Here is a 15,521-nt window from a genome sequence, read left to right on the forward strand (position 1 = left end):
TTCACATGATACTGCCCCTTTAAAGACAAAACCCTTGTCGGATATTTTCACTTGGCGCAAGACAAAATATGGCCAGTAGAAACAACAGAGTTGTTCACAGTTGTCGAATTACATTAGAGCTTTGGCATTAAACGGAGTGCAATGAGTTCATCTTTAAAAACAGCCAGAGTTGCAGGACACAAGCCTGAAATCTGAGCAGCGTTAACCAATCTTGCAGTGGAGTGTAGGGTTACAAGCAGAGATAAGATAGGAAGCACATGTGTCAGTGTGCACATGCCCATATGTTTACACCGACACGGGCCACTGTAAACCATTGAAAAGTAATATGAGAGGTGTTAAAAGCCAGTTTCTGAAAATATTTGTTGTCATTTATTTTTAAGACAAAAAAAAATAAAATTGAATTTGGTATGAAAGAAGAAAAAAAAATCAGATTTTATTTTTTAGTTATATTGCCCTTCCTGTAACATGACTTCATGTTAAAAAGTCAAAGTGATGTCTTTGCAAGGCATTGCAGGAATCAGTAATTGAGCTTTTCAGCCAGGACTGAAATACACAGCGATTGTTCCGCCTCTGGTGTCAGCTGGAGAACAAAAAGAAAGCAAAACAAGTGGTTCCTCACCCTGCTAATTACACACTAATCCGTTTCTTTGGTGCATTTTACTTGTCAAGAGCTGCGCTTTAAACGGGCCTGAGACCATTTCCCATGTGATTAGCAGCAGGAGATTATACAGAGGCAGTTCAGCCTCCCAACAGGAGACAGAGGCTTTCAGCAACACCTCAAAGGAACTTGGAACGGAGCGAACATAAATACAACATTGTGTTGGCACTAGTAGTATATGCTGCATTACAAACAGAGATAAAACAACAGCTCAGCTGATCACTGGAACCAGCTGATTCTGAAGTAGACAAACTTAACCAGTCTAATTTGACAACTACATTTTTTCTAACGTGAGACAACACAGCTAAAGTGGCCAAGTTGCACTGCAAACAACACGTCTTTGGCTGCGTTCACAGCCAGTCTTGATGCTTAATTGCAATTTTTTGCTGAAATGAGATTTTATTTTTTTTACCTGGTCTTTCATACGACTAAAATGTGATTGCAATCAGACTTCTGTGTGAACGGTTTACAATCCCAAAGCGACCTGCATGCGCAGAAGAAGAACGTAGACGTCACACAGCAGTGCTCCGTTTATGGAAGTAAGAATGGATGCCGCCGTCTATGGATTGATCTTTAAAGTTGTTCAGCAATGGGAGCCAACAGTATTGTCACAAGATCATAAGACGAAGGAAGCTAAGGAAAAAAAAGAATGAACAAGTAAGTTTTGTGGAGCACTGACTGTCAGAGCCAAGAGTGGTGGGATTGTGATGAGCTCCAGTCACACAGACTTCTTCCATAATTTCAGAATGTTGTGGAAGACGTTTGTTGCGGTAGTATATTTGCACCTCTACTCTAGCGTCTCGACAGAACACCAACTTCCGACGAATAAGGCTGCATTCACACTGCAGCCTGAAGTGAGCCAATTCCAACTTTTTGTCAAATCGGATTTTTTTCCCCGTTCACACTTCTAAACATACGCGACCTGTATGTGTTCTCCGGTTCTGCAGACGACCTGAAAGTGTCCCGCATGCGCAGTAGAAGGCGCAATAACGTCACACATAGAGAGAGTACTCAGTGTTTTACCAACCGCTATGAATAAGAAGTGCTCAGTGTTTGCGGACGTAAACATGGATGCTAATAATGCAGCATATCTTATGATTTTAAAGTAGTTTTCTGACTGGAGCCAGGACTTTAACAACTTAGCCCTCATTACAGTCTGCCATGGTTGATGTTTTACTTCCCGCTTGTGCTCATCATTTGTCGAGTATCAGTGACATTCAGGTTGGATGAACCTGGACATTTGAATCGGATACCCAAGTGGCCTGGGTCGCATTCGAAAAGAATCTGACCTGTGTTGTTCAGACTGTCATGTAAAGATCAGATACAGGTTGCATTAAGTCAAATAATTTTTTTATTTTTTTTTTTTAAATCGGAATTGGGTCACTTTAGGCTGCTGTGTGAACGCAGTCTGAAGTCTGACCATCTGTGGCCCTTTAAGTGATTTTGTACGGTTTCCTGACTACAATGGTACAAAATTCCCATACAGGCACAAACAGTGGATAAATTGCTCAATTGTCTGAGGCCCATTTTATATTTCAAAAACAATAATTACAGAACAATTTTCGACCAAGATCAGACTGCTTTGCTTCTTTCATTAATGGATTCCATGTCTAGTTAATGGTTAAGCATGTTAAACAAAAAAAAAAATTCTTAAATTAGTTTTTGCATTTTCTTTAAAAATCAAATATTTGTGCCTCATGGGTATTTGAACTTTACAATTTCAGTCAGCATGACAACAAGTTGATCTAGAAACCAAACAGAAGACTCTCACATAACCCCCTGACTGCATGCTTCCTCCTGTGACAGTGAAACACTCAGCAGGTTTCTATGAACTGTCGAAACAAACACAGGTGGTTGTTTGCTCTCCAGCACGTGGCTTTCTAAAATTAGCAGTCAAGCCTCAGTGACACCGATGCGAGTGTTTCTGCTCGGTACGCCGTGCTCATTTCACTCAGAGACGCGACCTCTTCATTATTAGGCTCTGTTTAAAGTCCAAAGGGTTAATATGTAGCTGATTTATCAGTCAGCTGTGGGATTTTATTCAAGCTACAGCCCACAAGCAAACACTGACATCATCAAGCTAATTCAGTCAATATAGGAGGATGGACCACTGCTGCTGGTTTACATCGATACATTATTACAGTGTTTCAGCTCAGTCTAAACCACAACTGCCTGGCCATAAATCTGGGAAATCTAATTCATAGCACACACACAGAGGACATATAATAATAAATCAATGGCTTTGTTGAAAGCTTGTCGGGACTCTGTTGTAAAATGAAGACGTATTAATTTACACTTCCTTGAAACAGATTCCTTAGAATCCATCAGTTTACTGAAAACCCTTCTTCTCTGGCAAAGTCAGGAAGGCCACGTTCTCTTTGAAAGGCTTAAGCAAACAGGGAGCAGAGCAAACAACCAGTAAGCAAACAATCTATTGTTAGGTTGTGGAAGAGATTTCCTCTCCAAGGATGACAGAATATATTACAGAGATGCAAGGTTTTTATATGGAGTTGAATATAAAAGTATGAAAGGTATTCATATGGCAGAAACATTTGATTGTTGGGTCATCTAAAACTTTCAGACCGGTGCGGCACTAACTGGTTTGGAGGTGTTCCGTCTCTAATGTTGTGAAGCCTTTGTGCTTTAGAGTCATGAGACCACTGAAGCTTTCGTTTCTACCTTTTGGATTTTCTTGGGGTCCTTTAGGGGGCCTTCCCGGGGCGGGATCTTCCCAAAGAGCTTCCAACCCGGATTGTTCTGCTCCGTGGGACCGTCCGTCACTTTCTTGGCAAACAGGTTCCTGAGAGAAGGCAGGGATCGAGAAAGCGAATTAGACTGGAGAAGAATCAGAAAAGTCAGACATACTTTACTAATATATGACACTTACTAATGATGTCCATCATTAGCATCATCACCACTAGACTTCTCTGGACAAACATGCGGCATTAGCATTAGCTGAATAGAAGGTAATCGGTCAGCTGACTGATAGATCTTGACTTTTTGTCAATTTTGGTGATCAGACAATATGTATACATTTCTTCTAAAACGTAGAAGAAATATATTTTTCAGACCGTAATAGTAAAAAGCTTATTGAACCCATAAGTCTAAAAAGTGACAAATCATTTCTCTATGTTTTTAAGGAGCATTTATCAATTTATATACAGCTCTGGAAAAAATTAAGAGACCACTTAGAATGATCAGTTTCTCCAATTTTACTTATTAGAGGTATATGTTTGAGTAAAATTAATGTTCTTTTATTCTGAATAGAATGTCATTCTATTCATGTCGAATAGAATAGCATTCACCATGTGAATTACTGATGACATGTAAAATTAATTTGTATTTAAAAGCAAAAATTTTGTATTTGTTTGTAGAAAATGAGAAATGGTCAAAATAACAAAAATTGTGCAGTGCTTTTAGGCGTCAAATAATGCAAAGAAAACAAGTTCATATGCATTTAGAAACAACAGTACTAATGTTTAAGCTCAGGAAGAGTTCAGAAATCAATATTTGATGGAATAACCACCAGGTTTTCAGGGAGGTTCAGTGCAGCGGTCTCTTCATTTTCAAAATAAAGTTGGAAAAAAGTGAGCAGATTTTTCAGGGAACAACTTAAAGTATGGTTAGTTGTGGTGTGTATAAAATAGTCCATGTTGTGATATGATCCCCCCCCCCCACGTAACCCACATCTTATCCAGCGATTGCATTTTAGTTTGGTTAATTTAGTAGTCTCGACAGCAACGCTCTACACATTTTGTTCACATTTGAGAGCACTCTCTCATGAAAAACTGCACTCGATGCAAAACTAGCAAGTATGAAACCACTGCATGTAGAGCTGGAAGGCAGAGGTTCTGTTTCCAGCCTGGGCTCACTGCACCATTTAGCTCACTAATCCCATCATTTGTAGGCAGACGAGCAGCAGCTGCAGCAGGAGCAGTTCAATTAAAAGCCTCAATAGATTCTAAATATGGTCAAATATAGACTTGATGTAATCTGACGAGAGAAATAATGACTGGTAATGTTAGAGGCTCCTAATAATGGTGGTTTATTTGCGCTGCAAATCTCATTTGGAGAGCTTATTCAGATGGCAGCTGGTTCCCATTAACAGGTGATAACCGATCAAACCAGGAAAACATAAGGAAGTGTTTGGTTTATGCCACAAGCAGTTCAAGGTCTGATGTTTGAAAAGCTGATAAAAATGTTTACGACTGAATATTAGAAGAATGTTATGGTACAACAATAAAAGCAGTTTGAAGTTGCCAAACAAATAATACAACTCTATTGAGGGCTACTCGAGTTTCTCATTGCTTAACTGCAAATTAGGGATGTACTCAAATGAACATTTCAAATATGTGTGATATTAACATTGCTAATACAGCCAATAACCGATTACTCTTCAACCCTTTCACAGCTTCTAAACATCGGTGGTTATCAGACCAATATTAGCATGTTAAAAGAATGACAAACAACGGCCGGCAAGAACATTAATGCACGTATATTGTGCATTCCTAATGCAATTACATATCTCAGTCACTTGATGTCCAATAATAATAATTTTAAAAAAACGGATATAAAAAATAATTATCAGCCAGTGACTGGAAATCCTAAAGGAGCATCAGTACAGAGGTGGATTTCCAGCACTTTCTTTTGTAGTCTCTTGTAATAAGAATTAAAATGGGATTAACCCTACAAATATTACACTGAAGATGTAATATGCTACACTGATTATTACAGTGCAATACACAATGGTTATCCACCTGGAGAACCATTGAAGTGACATCATGAAAGATCACTAGAACATTATGTACAAAATGTGCTAATGTACTATTACCTGAAAGAAAATTGTACACCAACAAAATATTACATAGAAGCTTTCCTTTACTTGTGTGCAGTATTGCAATAGCAAACAGCTACAGAGTTACAGTGTGAATCTATGATGGCTGTTCTGGCAATGCCAACTTTGCCTATTACTACTATAGGATGCTATAGCTATGCTAAAATGAGAACTCATCATTTTGTCTTGAAATAATTGTAAAGCCTAGAATATAAAACAGTTCTTGGAAATCTGAATTGGCTGTAAACAGTAGTTATGAGTCAAAGAAGGTCTAATAGAGCTATAACGAAGAGATAAATAAAAAAATAAAAAACAAAAGAGAAAACTACAAACTTATTCTTTGGAGCTGATGGCAAATGGCAACATTAACTGAAAAGTAGAAGAGTGGATTTAGCGTTTTCCAGTACAGCACTCTGTGCAGCTGCTCAGACAACCTCAACTAGTATTTTCTAAAAACCAGCCACACAGACATCGACTACACCTCACAAGTGGAAACAGTGGGGAGAGGTGACACTTTCAGTTTTCAGTTTGACAACCTATAAACACAAGACCCCTTCTGTCTTGTGTTCTTCAACCATTGCATCTTCTGCCAAAGTGTCAAGTTGTACTTTGCGTTCAATCACATCTACGTAGTAAAAGGTCAGGTATGATGCATCTACATGAATATGTACTGTTGGATGCTGACATTTCACCCCACATTCCTCAAAGCAACACATTCAACACCGGACTGCTCTATTTTCCACTGTGCTCTAGCTAAACTGAAGCACATGAAGCTAATAGCAGCAGCTCAAGGCATTTCCTCATTCTGTTGCTGAGTAAGATTTGATGAGGGAGGAGGGACCCAAAAGATACATCAACATGTCCTATTTGTGGTCGGGTAATGGCAGAAAGTGACTTCTTTCGAAGAAGTTTGTCTTTTATGACATCGAGTTGCTCCTCTCTTAAAAAGAGACACAACACAAATTCAGCATTGTGAGATGTTGAATTTGCCAAGTCAAGAAGTTCCACTGGCACCAAAGAAGCAAGAACACTATGTACACAAGAAGCCAAAAAGAACAGCAGGTAAAGCAAGCAGATACTTCATGAAACCATCAATCTGATTTAAATGCTGATAATGACTATCAGTAAACTGAGCTATTCTTAGCCTCAGGGTGGAGAGGACAGATACTGTCAGTCATTGAACTTGAGTAACCTTTTGAACCAAGACATAACCCAACATGGGTCAAAGGGCAATGGCCACCTATAAACTAAGAGCCTTGACTTGTAGTCTACAACGACATAACAGAGAGTGTGCTCTTCAGCAGAGCTTTAGTTCACTCCATCCAAACCTCCACAAAGCAAGAACAACAATTTGCATTCAGTCCGGGACAAGTGTGCCTCAACATGACAGCTGAATGGCTGCGGCTATGCTCGAGCGCTCAAGTGGAACGGCTACAAAGACCGACAGAAAAATGGTTGTATGTTGGATCTGTGCTCAGATTTGTCAAGTTTCAAGAACTTTAGAGGTTGACAGAGCTGGTGTACAGCCCTGACTTCTGGGAATAAGATTGCTCAAATGCTTGAGCTGGCAGCGAGTTCAGTTGTTACGGAAATACCAAACAAGCCAGAACAAGAAGGCAAGAGAACATCGAGTTTTTCCCACGTCGGACAGCAGTGATGTGAACGATCCAGGCCGTCTTCTCTAAAACACCTTATGCAGGAGAAACTAGGAGGTGATCTCATCTTTTTAGACCACTGATCAAATTCAGGAGTCAATGATCGGCAACTTTTGTGCATCACAAAGCTTGTTGCAAATGTGCAAGCATTCATTCACCTACCTGTCAGTGTACAGAAGAAGGGATGGAGCTGCCATCCTGCTCACTCGCCTCAAATCAAAGCCGAGAGTCACAAATGTAATGGCTAAATGTTCACAGAGAAGACTACTCAAGAGCTCTGCCTCAGGTCAACATTCAGGTCCGCTGATCACACAGTTTGAACAAAGTCCTACAGACTCAGACTGCTTAAGAAGAATGAGAGCAGGAGCCGACTCCTCATGAGCGTCCCCGCCTCCTCACAGAGATGCCTCGTCTAAATGGGAGGAGGAAATGAGTAACTTCTCTATCGGAGGTAAGAATGATAACAGAACCGTAAAAAGAGGAGGGAGTGGCGGCCATGTGACTCATTATCCTATACAGAAACAGATTTGATTTGTTTATGGAGTGTGTGTGCTTGAAAGATTGGAGATTGCTTTGCTCACATTTTCTCAGGTTCAATGCGAGACTGAAACAAGCAATAAGTAGAAGAGGATCAAATCAACGCCCTTGGCTGTTCTGTATGCGTTAGAAATCCAGAAGTGACTTATTCTGAAAGGACTGTAGCACAAAGACAGTAAATGACACTGCAGAACAAATAAGTACCAATGAAAAAGTCAAAAAGTTAACAAACAACAGAACATGAACTGAAAAGCATTTCCTTGATTTCAGGTTTCAGCTCCTAGTGTGAATCCCCTTAGTGTAGTAAAAGTACCTGCTAAACCCATATGAAGCAGTTTCAAAAGATAAAATTTAAGAAAAAGACTGGAGCTGCTGGTGGCAAAGTTCTTCTATTTAGTAATAAATTAGTTAAAATTTATTACGTAAAAGATAAAAAAAAAAAAGAAGAGGAAGAATTAAATTAAAAAAAGAACACAGAAAACTTTGTATCAATGCCAGAAACCCTGCAGAGCTGGATAGCATTTACCTCTTCAGAAGTGAAATAGAGAAATGATGACTTGGTACAGATGATTCAACGGTTCTGCAGGTGAGTCACTGTAAATTCAAGGAACTTTCAGGGGTCCAGTAGAAAGTGAAATGTGGTAAAGCAGTGAGGGGAAGTGAAAGACAAGTTTTGTTTCTTTAACACTTAACAAGGATAAAATCATGTTAAGCTCCAGGGCTACTATGAAGCACAGCTAAGAACATATGAAGATTTATTAACCAGCTGTTCTGCTTTCTAAGAGTCAGTCCAGCTGGTACAAACCTTAAACAGCAAGAATTTGCAAATCACTGCAATATTTTAAGAAGTACGTAAGCATTGATTGAACATCACGGCAGAAATCACACTGTGAATCCTACCCAAAGCACAAAGTCCAGGGCAAAGTTGCATAAACAAAAAAACCAAGTATCCAGTTTGGTTCAATTTGTGGAAAAATGGACCTTTTCACAGATTTTATATACAATATATACTAAAGACAATGATACATGGGAAGTTAAAATAGGCGCAATGCTACTTGACAAGCTACGATTTGGTGTTTTCAAAGCAGCCAATCCAGTAGCTGTATTCATTTACCTTGGTACTGATTAGCTGTACCCTGACGAGTGGAGGCATAGAAGAACGTGGATGTTAGCTTCTGCAGTAGTGCTATGACAATTTCCATTGTCTATTAATGCGCTACATAGTACTTGTGGATGATAGCTATTCACAGGATGTTATGGTTCCTAACCCCCATGAATACCAGTGAGCCGCTGCATTAAAATTGTGCACTTGAGTGAAGAATTCAAATGCCTCATTAGATATTCATGAAAAACTATATATAAAATCTAGACTCACTGAACTAAGATCTACAGTATTTTTTTTAAGAAGCGGTGTGTGTGTCCTGTGAATGTTTCTACTTTGAGAACATTTTCAGTAACTCTTACACATGTTTCACCATGTGGGGAACAAAAGGTCAGGGTCACCGGGGTCACGGACTGGGTAAACTCCAACATAAGGTAGTTTGAGGGATTAGGGGAAAGTCTTGGCCAAGCCGAGTTTGTACAGCAACCTTGAGCAATGTCTACTTCAACAAGCTCTCTCAAGCACAGAACACGCTGCTGCTTCACTAAGATGACGGCTATTTGCTTCCCCCACTTTTAGCCAGTATACTGATAGATACTTGTAGCTCTCTTTTTGAAGCCCAAGTTTCGAAGCAGGGGCTGAATGAGGTGTGAAGACAGTTGGCAACAACTTCAATGTCTCTCCTTAGCAAATATAGAACAGACTACTGTTTAAAAAAAGAAAGAAAAAAATAAGGTGACTGTATCTCAGAAGATAGAGCCAAACATCAATGCAAATTTAGTAGTAGTCATCGTGATGATGATGTCATTAACAGCAAAATAGGTTCGTGTGTGAACATATGAGCAACAAGTTCTGTATTTACGCAAGTCGGTGTGTTGTAAAAATATATCCGTACCTCTTTAATATTTCTACACTGTGTCCTCTTACAACAACAATCATAAATATGTTTTGTGACAGATCAACAGAAAACACAGTAAAGTGGAAGGTATGATTTATATATGGTTTTCTACATGTTTTGAATCGGTCAGAGCATTTTTAGAACCAAGTTTCACTGCAATACCAGCTGCAGGTGTTTAGAAGCAAGTCTCTACCAGGCCTGTGGACGTAACATGGCAAAGTTATGAAGAAGTTATGACATTTAATTTCATTTTCAGATGAATAAAAATAATTTCACCATTTAAAAACAACAAATGAGGGCGTGCTGTGGTGGCGCAGGGGGTTAGCACGCCCCATGTTTGAAGGCCTTAGTCCTCGACGCGGACGTCGAGGGTTCGACTCCCGGTCCCGACGGCCTTCCCCCCTCTCCTCACCCTCCTTCCTGTCTGCCTACCGTCGAAAAAATACGAGCCACTAGCGCCGCAAAAACTCTTTGGAGAAAAAAAAAAAAAAAAAATGTGTGTGCATGCCGTGTGTGAGCGCTAATAAGGGTTGAGAATTTCACAATAAAACGACAAAACAGGGAGTCACAAGCATCAATGTAGCGATATGTCTTGACAGACATTGTGAGGTGGATACAGTTAAGACTGTCACAATAAGCAATAACTTAATTAATGACAAATTAAAATGAGAGCAATAATCTCCATTTAGCCAACCGTCTCTGTACAGAGGGTAACCTTTGACATCACTGAAAAGTCACCATTTTGAGAAGAGCTGCGAGGAACCAGTTCACAATCCCTGACACTTTTGCCTGTTTCCCCACAGAGACTTCATAATTCATTTTACATATTGTTGTTTTGTTTGTTCATATTTAAAATGTTTTCCAGTTCCAGTATTAAATCTTCTTTAAAAATTCAAGTTTTTTTTTCTCTTTGATTGGGCAGACTTGCTTTAATAAGTCTTCTTCTCAAAATGACAACAACAGTTTATCGCAATAATTTCCTGGACAATTTATTGTCCAGTAAAATTTGTTGTTGTGACAGCTGAGCGTTTACTTGCCTGTTGAACAAATTTGAAAGAGCTCCCAGTTTCTTGAGCTTTCCGTCGTCCAGCTGCACGCCGCCCGCGCCCGGACGCCCCCGCCCGGTTCTCCGGAATTCTCCCGGCGGCGGCGACAGCGCCACGTCCGAGAAGTGGGCCGAGCCGCTGAGATCCGTTTCCAAGGTCACGATGGCGCTGGAGTCCGAAGTGACGGTGAAGTCCAGGATGTCCTCGTTGGAGACGGACAGCTCGGTGCTCATGCTCGACACGCTGCACACCGAGATGTCGTCGCTGCGGTTCAGGGCTCCGCCCCCGACGATCAGCCCCGACGCGGCCGTCAGCCTGGCGGTGGGGCTGAAGTGTCGGACAGAGTCGTAGCCACTGCGGGGGAAGGTGGAGGACCTGTGCATGCCATTGCTGTCGGCCGGGTCCAGAGGTAAAGTGGCGGGGCAGTCTTCAGAGGCGTCTCCCGGGTGATGGTGGCCGTGGTCCGGAGGGTTGATCTCCAGAGTGGGGATCCCCGAGTCCTGAGAGGTCAAGCTGTGGCGGTCCGGGTCCACGTCGGAGCAGTTTTTCTGGGGACTGCTGTAGTAGATGGGAGTGGAGGAGCAGGATGGCTTGTAGCGGGGCAGGACCAGCTCGCTGGCTAAAGCACAGCTGGGTTTGTCGTACGAGTTGGAGGCGCTCGATTCATTGCCCAGAGATCCGTTCTTCACAACGACTCCAGCAGACACCCCTAGACAGAGCAGAGAGCACAGCTTCACACATCGCTTCAACTGAGCTTGTAATGCATTAACTAAAGATAAAACTTAAGAAGAAGAAACCAGCTCTGGCGTCCCGTTTGAACTGCCTCTTTTTTCCAATTTGAAAAGAATGACTGAATATAGGGCTAGTAGATCACTGCAGGTATCTTTAAAGATCAGTCATTTTTAATGATTGTTCACTTTCACCATTAAAACGCAATATTTTTATGAGTCACCCAAGGTCTCTTATTTATCAGCACAAGTGCAAACACAGCAACAAAGAGCTGAATTCAATATTCAGGCCATTTTCCAGAATCTGTTCTCAAATCTCATGTGGGTGTAAAGATATAATTTATATATATGACAAAAAAAAACAAACACAGAAGATAAACATACTTTTTATACCATTCTTCCACAAAGCACATTCACGTCACGATCCAGTGAATACACACCGTCTTTGGAACGATACATTGCTAAGCTACTTAATGATTCATAAAGCTGGAGATAAGCACTTAGCATTCTGATTTCAAAGGGCTTTAAAATGTAGAAACAGCTTGACTGATTTCTGTTCAGTTCAGTTCAGTTCAGTTCAAAAATAAGAACCACTGCTTTAGGCTGTGGAGGGGGGGGGGGGGGGTATCTTATCAAGAAGGATCAGAACAGGTGGAGAACAAAAACTGGGAGGGTCACACCCCCTCCAAATCATTCTGATTCTCACTTGTGTAAGAATGTAGGAGCCATTAAAGTGACACTTGCATCATTCTGCAACATAAATCAGTTTTATGAGACTTAATTCCGTTATCAGCTCCTTGTAAATAAACCATGAATCTATTTTAAACCGTCAGTAAAGCCCTTCGCGATGCAAAGTATACTGAAAAATATTGGATCGACAAAACAGAAAGTCATTAAAAAGCTCCTTAAAATTTACTAAGACGCAGGATACAAAAGAAGGAAATTTAATGCCACAATAACCGGGCTGTAACTGGAGCCTGGAATGTAATGTGAACAGAGGCCCAGCTGGGCTACACCAGGCTTTTAACTGCAGCTTTGTGGCGTGTGTGAGTGAACAAAGTGAAACATTAACATGGAAAAACACTTGTTTAGCAGCAAGATGGCAGCCAGTCGGCCTGTTCAGCCGTGTTCCCCGGCCAGATTCCTGCCCAGCTCTAAAGCCTGATCTGCTGGCTGCCATGTGAGACCTGCAGGCTTTTTTCTTTACAAAACTATGCGACAGGTTGATCCTGCGCCACAGTGACCGCAATCTACAAGAAGCTGGTTTTTAGGGCTCAGTCTCCACTCCTTTAAGAATCAATGCAGTGAAGAATTTAGCAAACACAAAAGTGGAGAAGTGTTGTCGTGCTTTCAACGTTTTAAGAACGGCCGGACTCGCAGAACCGCCTGTTTGAATGGATGCACAAACCTTGCTCCATGACTCATCGCATGAATATTAACCAGCAAAGGCATTTAATCTCTACACTGACAGCATGACAAAAGCTGGAATATGGGCTAAGTCATTTAGGTGTCGCCTCTGAAAGAGGAAACAATATTAAGCAATGCCTTCAGGTTCTGCATTTAATTAAACAGGTTTTTAAAAAAAAAAGAAAAGCTATTTAACCCAACTAAGACAATAATTTTGCTACAATTGCTTGGTAATTATGTTGCACTATTTAAAACCAGAGTTAGCTTGTTAATTCTGGTTAAATAAAATTATTATTTTGCACCTATTTTTTATTCCTATTAATAACACAGGTTGATTTAATAGAGTCCCGTGTTCAGGCAAATCAAACTTTTAGTCTTTTAGCTGTTCCTATAATTTAACATTTAAGTTGATGTCATTTCTAATTCAAAATTTAGACAAAAACAAAACAATCATCAGCTGAATTCACTTTTGTCAAATATCATTTGTTGTTATTAAATGGTGAAATTATTTTTATTAATCTGAAAATGAAATTAAATGTCATTATACCATTGAGGTATCTTCAATGGATGACGATGCTGTGAGCTGGAAGAATCTCCAGCAGCTGTCAGTCTTGCAACTAATTTGAAGAGGCCTCTGACTGAAGACTGTTGTATCAGGCTCATTACATGCTAACGGTCTGATTTTCAGGCAGCAGAGACATCACCAGTTGTTGGCAGACATTGGTACTCCACCTCGTGCTTTTGCAGCTCCTGTTTAAATTTCTACCTGGTTGTATGGCTAGGAAGTCGCCGTTTTGGTGGGGATGTGGCCTTTTGATGGAACAGACCATAGAGTGACTATTACAAGTGATATTTATTCTCATTACTGAGGAAAAAGTCCTGCATCCCAAAGGGTGTGCTGGATGTTCTGTGGGAATATGTAAAAGTAGCAATTTTATAGCAACAGTTAAATTTAGCCATTCTGAAAAGCTGGATGGCGACTTTTTTTAAAAGTGTTAATCTGTTTCAGAATTTCAGCTTTTTCACAGACTTTTTGACCAATACAAAGTTATTTGGTTTCCTCTCAAATAAACCACGTATGATATACGTCATTTTGCAGGAGGTCTACAATGAACTGAAATGCTTATTTTTTATTTTTTAAGTTAAAACTAAACAAAAAGTTTATTTTGTCTTTCCAATTTGCGTCGTGCGTTGTAAACATACAAGCCGAATTAATGACATACTTCATTAATACACTAACATTTACCTTTTAAGTCTTGATAAGTTCGCTACTTACAGTAAATCTGATTTATGTTCCAGTTTCACCTCTTTTCTCACGTAGTTTGGCGAACATTAAAAAGGGACCGAGACTCGAGGGCGGCACATCTAATGGCAGGGTCAAAGGGAGAGTTGCTATTTAAACGTGGAACAAACTGCCTTACCAGTGCGGCCGTCCATCTGGTTCTGTGGGCCGAGGCTCGGGTTCGCCATGCCGCAGCCGCTGGACGCTACAGGTGGATGCCAGGTAGCGTCCGCTTGGGGAGATCCATGATGACGCTGCGGCTACTGCGGCTCCACCGTCGCCCCCATGGCTCCTCCACACAAACGGCTCCGGAGGGAGGTCATCCGCTGTGGCATAAAGTCACTACAGGTGGAGGGGGAAGGTAAAACAAGCGGCCGGTGAACACAGGCACCACGTCGCGCCGCCGCTCTTCCTCAGAGTGCACTTGCTGCTGCTGCTGCCAACTCACTTCTCTCAACAGCGCTTCCTCAACTGGAAACAAACGTGAACAACTTTTGTAGTTTAATTTCTTCGCTAGCATCAAAACGGGAGACGACAGCGGTTCCTGCTACTTTATGACGTGTACAAATGGCACATTTAAGCCTTTTACGCGGGGACGTTTTTTTTATTTTATTCTTAGAAAAAAAAATTATACCTGTTTCGTCGCTTCCGCCGCCATTTTAAAACAAACTTGTACGTGGAGTGCGGTGTAATCGAGTCAAGAACGTCCGCGGTCGATAGATTCACCTGTCTGAACCTGAAGGCATTAATAATCGACCTACGTCACCTGCACTCCCGGTTAAAATACTATTCACGCTATTTGAACTAATTTTTTCCCCACTACAACCATAAACCTCAACGTATTTGTGGGGCGGGGGAGGCGGAAGCGAAATGTCGCGTGGGGTTTAGTTAGGTACGAACACTTGTCCTTAGAAGTCACCTGTTAAGGTCAGGAGTCCACCTGGATTTAATACCGGTATAAATACAGCTGTTTTGTCGAGGCTTTGGAGTGTTGTAGCAGCACATGAGGAAACAGAGATTAGGAACACTTCAGGCAGGTCGGAGGTGAAGTTGTGAAGCAGTTTAAGGTTGTATTTTAAATGTTCAACAAAAACAATAAAAAGACATGGCTGTACACCCGACATTGGCGCCCTCAAGGCCGGGCCATGGCCACCCTACTGCCCCCCTCCAGGGGGGGAATCATGTTCAACTCATGAACAAAGGCATAGCGAATCATCTTCTGCAGTCAAGCAGAAGCAAATAAATAATACATTTTATTTACTTTTGTTCTGATTTCTGCCACCCAACATTTTTTACTGACTTGGTCGGCATCCTGAATTTTTTTCTAGGGGTGCTAGAAAAAAGCATCCCTTATCAAAGGGAAGGAAACCAACC

At 41.0% G+C, this 15,521-nt stretch overlaps 1 protein-coding gene across 4 annotated transcripts in view; it reads right to left on the reverse strand.

Moving 5' to 3' along the window:
- The window catches only part of tbc1d14 (TBC1 domain family member 14), a 38,423-nt gene extending 23,480 nt beyond the window's left edge, over window positions 1-14,943 (reverse strand). Inside the window, exons 1-4 of one of the 4 annotated variants that reach the window (XM_023346222.1) lie at window positions 14,782-14,943; window positions 14,287-14,489; window positions 10,722-11,439; window positions 3,338-3,458 (exon numbers count right to left, since the gene is read on the reverse strand). In XM_023346222.1, coding sequence (XP_023201990.1) covers window positions 3,338-3,458; window positions 10,722-11,439; window positions 14,287-14,335 — 888 coding nt within the window. In that variant the 5' untranslated portion in view covers window positions 14,336-14,489; window positions 14,782-14,943. Of the gene's footprint in view, window positions 1-3,337; window positions 3,459-7,309; window positions 7,532-10,721; window positions 11,440-14,286 lie in introns of those variants that run through there. The other 3 variants (XM_023346221.1, XM_023346220.1, XM_023346223.1) reach the window with 3 other exon arrangements.
- Between the last annotated feature and the right edge of the window lie 578 nt (window positions 14,944-15,521).

This window comes from Xiphophorus maculatus, chromosome 14 (assembly GCF_002775205.1).
Source record: "Xiphophorus maculatus strain JP 163 A chromosome 14, X_maculatus-5.0-male, whole genome shotgun sequence".
Classification (NCBI taxonomy): Eukaryota; Metazoa; Chordata; class Actinopteri; order Cyprinodontiformes; family Poeciliidae; genus Xiphophorus; species Xiphophorus maculatus.